The 6,000-nt window shown below is 43.0% G+C and overlaps 1 protein-coding gene across 1 annotated transcript in view; it reads left to right on the plus strand.

Moving 5' to 3' along the window:
* Nucleotides 1–6,000, plus strand: part of PCSK5 (proprotein convertase subtilisin/kexin type 5) — a 75,588-nt gene that overhangs the window by 23,712 nt on the left and 45,876 nt on the right. Inside the window, exons 3-4 of the mRNA XM_006835006.1 lie at nucleotides 331–471; nucleotides 4,228–4,464. Of these exons, the coding sequence (XP_006835069.1) occupies nucleotides 331–471; nucleotides 4,228–4,464 (378 nt within the window). The remainder of the gene's footprint in view (nucleotides 1–330; nucleotides 472–4,227; nucleotides 4,465–6,000) is intronic.

Consider the following 6,000-nt stretch of genomic DNA (forward strand, 5'->3'; position numbering starts at 1 on the left):
AACAATGTAATGCTCTAACAGAAAGGAAAAGAATTTACCAGTTAGAAGATAGAATCGGGAACTTAGAAGATGACTAAATCACATACTAATAAACAATAGTTAGTTTTCAGACAAACTAAGTTCACAGTGACGATAACTTCCCCTTCTGTTTGTTTTTTTTTTTTAGGCTATCTTGGTCACAGCACATCCACAATGTTACTAATAGATTTACATTTTGGTTTACAATCTCAGCAGCCCTGTTCTTTTTGAGCCCTAGTCCTTTGGCACCAGGTGTAACTAATTTCTCCAGTTCCCAAGTTTCCTTGATTGTTCTCTTTCTTTCCTCCACAGAGGCTTTTATGCAGAAGCGGGTCAATGTGAACGCTGCAACTCACCTTGCAGAACGTGTGACGGAAACGCCACCCACTGTTTGTCTTGTGAAGGAAGTTTGGTGCTGCAGCACGGCTTGTGTCGTGAAGCCTGCTCTGAGAGGCACGTGGCTATGGAAGGCGTGTGCAGGCACTGCCCAGAGATGTGTCAGGACTGCATCCACGAGGAAACATGCAAAGGTACTCAGGAGCAGCCTTTGGTGGAATGTGGCTTGGCTGTGGATGGCGTTCCAAAGAGAGCTGGAATAACCTCTCTCAGTCCTTTTACTGAAATGTGTTCATCTCCAGGCACATCACTGAAGAAATGAAGAGCGGCCCACAGCCTAATTTACATTGTGGATTCTGCAAGTGAAGACAAACAAGAGCCCCTTTTTGCCAGATTTATTTTACATACAAAAATAACTTAGAGCTCGAATATGAATACAAAGAGTGATGGTTCAAACCCACCAGCTGTTGTGCTGGTGGAGAAAGATGTATCAGCCTGCTTCCTTAGATGTTTCCAGTCTTGGAAACCCTAAGAGACAGTTTTACTCTGTCCTATAGGGTTGGTAATGACACGGCAGCAGAGTTTTGGGTTTATTGGTGACACAAACATTTAAGCACTTAATAGCTGAAAGACTGGCAGTTCAAATCTACACTGCAGCCCTTCAGAAGATAGTTCTGGAGACCTGCTTTCTCAGGTCACCTTGAGAACCCTAGGGAACACAGGCCCACTCTGCCCACAGGGGTAGCCATTGGTCTGAATCCACACCATTGTTGTTGTTTGTATGTGCCCTCGAGTTGGCTCCAATTCATAGCATCCTTGTATAGGATCTCTGAGGGGCGGCTGGTGAGTTTGAACTGCTGACCTTGTGGCTCAAACTGACTTTACAATCCAGCGTATTATATCCCTCAGCGTCACACCAGTCTCTGAATGAACTCCATAGCAACTACAATAATAATAAATTGAGCACTTAAGAGTCCCTGGATGGTATAACAGTTACTTTCTGCTACTAATCAAAGTGCTGTAAGTTCAAATTCACCCAGAGGCATATTGGAAGAAAATCCTGGTGATGTACTTCCAAAAAAATCAGCCACTTAAATCCCTGTGGAGCACAGTTCTTCTCTGACATATATGGAGTCACTGTGAGTCCTACCCAACTGGATGGCAACTGGTTTGGTTGAGCACTTAGTAGAGTCCTGGTGACGCTGTGGGATAAGCACTGAATGGCTAACCAGAAGGTCTGCAGTTCAAACCCACCAGTCTTTCCTCAGAAATCCTATACAGGGTTTCTATGAGTCGGAACTGACTTGACGGCACTTAACAACAACAAAAGGCAGCACCCAAGAAGAAGCTAAGGTTCCACCTTTTAGGGACAAAATATTATATGAGAAACTGATGTGAAAGAACTAGACAATGAGGCAGTTAGTCAGTTGTTATAAAAGATAAGAAAGAGAAGTTCTAGCAGCTGTAAGATGCCAAATATAACACTTTGACTACAAATAGGGGGTTTTCTTTTAGAATTATCTCCCAAAAGTTGTCATTGTCCTTCCCAAAATAAGAGATCATTTATGGAGAGCTGCCTTAAGGATTTTCTTGGTGTGACCTAAAATGTTTTCTGGGTTCTCACCCTAAATACGAAAATGAACACAAATAAAATGAACCCACAACACATTCTTCATACTGATTAACTAGGTCTGAGTAGTCAAAAGTGTTGCTACAAAATCACAGAAGCCTTTATTAAACAAAAAATATCAAAATGTGAAGCTATTGTTTCTCAACATATTCTCCATCTTTGTCTATACACTTCTGAAGGCGACATTTCCATCTCAATAACTCTTCCCTGAAGAAGTCTACACTCTTTCATTTACCACATCAAAAAGGCAGTTTGGGTATTCTCACAGGACTCTAATAGTGTTCCTTTTACATATTCTCTGAATATGGGGAACAAAAAGAAGTCTGCATGAGTGAGGTCAGGGCTGTAGGGATGGATTCCAATGAAATCCTCATAAGACCACCTTTGCATTATCATGATGGAAGACGATTCCTGGGCACAACTTCCCTGGCCGTTTTTCTCACCAATGCAGTCTCCACTTTTCTTAAAACTTCTTCATAACAAGCCCCTGTGGTTGTCCTGTGACCTTTGCAAAAAATCTATCAAGATTGTCCTTTTGGACTCCTAAGAAATAGCTGCCATAACCTTCTAAGATGACCTTCTTACCTTAAATTTAACTGGCCCAGCAGATCCCCTGGAAAGCCACTTTATTGATTGAACCTTATTTATTTATTTATTTGAAGGCACCCTCATGAGACTAAGTATATTAATTACTAAGAAATATATTGTCTGCAGCCATCCATGGATCACAGATACATGCTTAAATATATTTTGTTTGGAATAAGACCATGCATTTAGTATTAACTGGAACCCTAATACATTTTGATTTACCCTTATGTATACCTTAGTGTTAAGGAGCTCTGGTAGCGTAGTGGTTACGAATCGGGCTGCGAACCTTAAGGTCAGCTGTTTGAAACTACCAGCCACTCCACAGGAATAAGATGAGGCTTTCTACTCCTATAAAGATTTACACCCTCGGAAACCCTGTACAGGGTCGCTATGGGTCGGAACCGACTCGATGGCACTTAACAACAACAAGAACATACCTTAGTGTTACACTGTGGGTTAATGCACCAGACTGCAAAGCCGTTTGAACTGTAAGGTCGGGGCAATTCAAGCTCACCAGCATCTCCTCAGAAACCCTAGAGAAGGTCGCTGAGGGTCACTATGGGTCAGCACTGATTTAATGGCACTTAACAACAACAAATACCCTAGTAAGGAGCTCTGGTAGCATAGTGATTATGAGATTGACTTCTAACCTCAAGGTTAGCAGTTCGAAACTACCAGCCATTCCGTGTGAGAAAGATGAGACTTTCTGCTCCTGTAAAGATTTACAGCCTTAGAAACCCTGTACAGGGTTGCTATGAGTCAGAACCATCACCACCACCACCACCACCACCAGCATGGAGTCCTGGTGTGGCGCTGCAGGTTAATGTGTTGGATTGCAAGGTCAGTGTGAACTGCAAGGTCAGCAGTTCAAGCTCTCCAACTGCTCCTCAAAAACCCTATATAGTTTCGCTATGAGTTGGAACCGACTCAAGGGCACTTAACAACAACAACACACCCTAGTATGGAGTGCTGGTGTGTTGCTATAGGATCAGCCCTGGATAATGAACCACAAGGCTAGTGGTTCAAACCTGCCAGCTGCTCCACAGAAACCTTGTACAGGGTCATTATGAGTCAGAATCGACTTGATAATACTTACCAATAACAAAAACATATCCTAATATATTATTTATTGATCAATTTTTAAATGAATTGATCCAATAATTCCTAAGCTGCTTTCTGTATTGCACAGAGTGTGAAGATCTCAATACATTTTTTTTTAATCTAAAAATGCTTTTCAAGTTTTCTCAGCAATACATTCAGCATCTCAGTCCTCACTCATCTACCACAGCTCTGCAGTTTTTTGCACTTTCAGGAGGCAGTACCATCCAGTTGAGCCACCCTGATTGACCTCCTATTCCCAAGGGATCTAGAATGTACTCTAGCAGAGGTGGTGGTAGTGGTGGTTATGTGCCGTGGAGTCGATTCCAATGCAGAGCGACCCTGTACAGGGTTTCTGAGGCTGTAAATCTTTACAGGAGCAAAAAGCCTCATCTTTCTTCCATGAAACAGCTGGTAGTTTCAAACTGCTGATCTTGAGGTTAGCAGCCCGATTCATAACCAGAGCTCCTTCTGGCAGAGTTGGTAAACAGGGCAAATGTATCCCATTCTTGTCCCCACATGCTCAGAGTAACTTACAGTCCCCTCCTTCCCTGTAGAGTGCATGCCGAATTTCTTTCTCTACGATGATGAGTGCCACCAGTCCTGTCCCCAAGGCTATTACGAGGATGCTCGCCAGTGTGTCCCCTGTCACAAGGACTGTCTGGCGTGCAGTGGTCCCGGTGATGACAACTGTGACGTCTGCACTGACAAGTACTTGTTCCTCTATGACGGGCTGTGTTTGGAAGCGTGTCCAGCAGGAACTTACTTGGAAAGCGAGACCAACGAATGCAAAGGTAAAGACATCTGGGCAGTCATAGCATACAGATTTTCTGGAACCATTGAGGTTGGATAAATCCCTGAAACTATTGTCTTGAGATCATCTTGAAACCTTAAGTCTTAAACCAAAAGTATTCCTTGAAGTCTTCTTTAAACCAAGCAGCTATTTACCTTAATTAGTAAAGAATGGCTGCATAGAGCTTTGCACTCCTTTAAGAACAATCTAATGGGATTAAATGGACAACAGTGACTTGAAACTTTAGGGGGCAGTGAGCTTATATTAGTGGGGGAGGAGGAATTCAGAAAAGGAGGGTGAGGATGGTGGCACATCTTGGAGAATGGCATCAACGCCACTGAATTGGACATTGTTGCGTTGCTGTATGTTCAGCAGTGTATAGTAGCCCTGGTGGCATGGTGGTTAAAGTTACACTGCTCACTAAAGGAGCATCAGTTCAAACCCAGGGGAGAAAAGAGTTAGCAATCTGCTCCTGTAAATACCATAGCCTAGGCAACTCTATGGAGCTGCTGTACTGGGTCCTATAGGGTTGTTGAGTCAGAATCAACTTAACACACACAACAACCACAGCTACTGTGTGTATTCTCAACAACAACAGCAAAGTAAAATAAATTTAAATTTGTATATATAGGTGATTAAAACATAATCATAAAAAGACTTGCAGGAAGTATGACTGAGTAGTCTCCCAAGGAGCTTCCCAAAAGTGTGGGTTTCTGCTGACACGCAAGAGGCTCTGAGGTTTGCACAGTTTTTAAACCCAGAGCTGCCCATCTATCACCCCTTTCCCTCCCATTCCAGTGAGCATATTTTGCATCTGTTCTCATTTATTTTTGCATTATGTAAAGAATTGTTTAAAGCCTTGGTAAGGTAACTTTTATTAATAATAACCAGTTCCTTCAGCCCTCCTCAGCACAGTGGCTGAGAACTACTGATCCCAAATGATTTTCACATGCAGCTGTACGACACAGACGATGAGTCTCCAAGAGTCGCCAAAGATGGAAATTTGTATTAAAATGTCAAGTCATGGCAAGTTTGTAGCAGCAGAAGCTAAACTATCCCACAGAGGACTTTCTTGGTGTCTCTGGTCCCCTTCTCCCACATCACCCTCAGGGGCAGAACCTCTGCTCTTGGTCTCCCACTGCATCTACCCCCTTAGCACTTTAGTCCCGACACTTTCAAGAAAGGATCTGCTATTATTTATAGAGAGCCCTGGTAGCATAGTGGTTAAGAGTTGGGCTGCTAACCACAAGGTCAGCAGTTCAAATCTACCAACCACTCTGCATGAGAAAGATGAGACTTTCTGCTCCTGGAAATATTTACAGCCTTGGAAACCATATACAGGGTTGCTGTGAATTGGAACCAACTTGATGGTACCCAAGTTCCTTTGACCTCTTCTAATCTTTCTTTAAGTGCACTCCTGTGTTGGGTTAAAAGTTAAAGTAATGGAGCTCTGGTAGCGTAGTGGTTACGAATCGGGCTGCAAACCTTAAGGTCAGCGGTTCGAAACTACCAGCTGCTCCGCGGGAGAAAGATGAGG

Source organism: Chrysochloris asiatica, unplaced genomic scaffold (genome assembly GCF_000296735.1).
Source record: "Chrysochloris asiatica unplaced genomic scaffold, ChrAsi1.0 scaffold00014, whole genome shotgun sequence".
NCBI lineage: Eukaryota > Metazoa > Chordata > Mammalia > Afrosoricida > Chrysochloridae > Chrysochloris > Chrysochloris asiatica.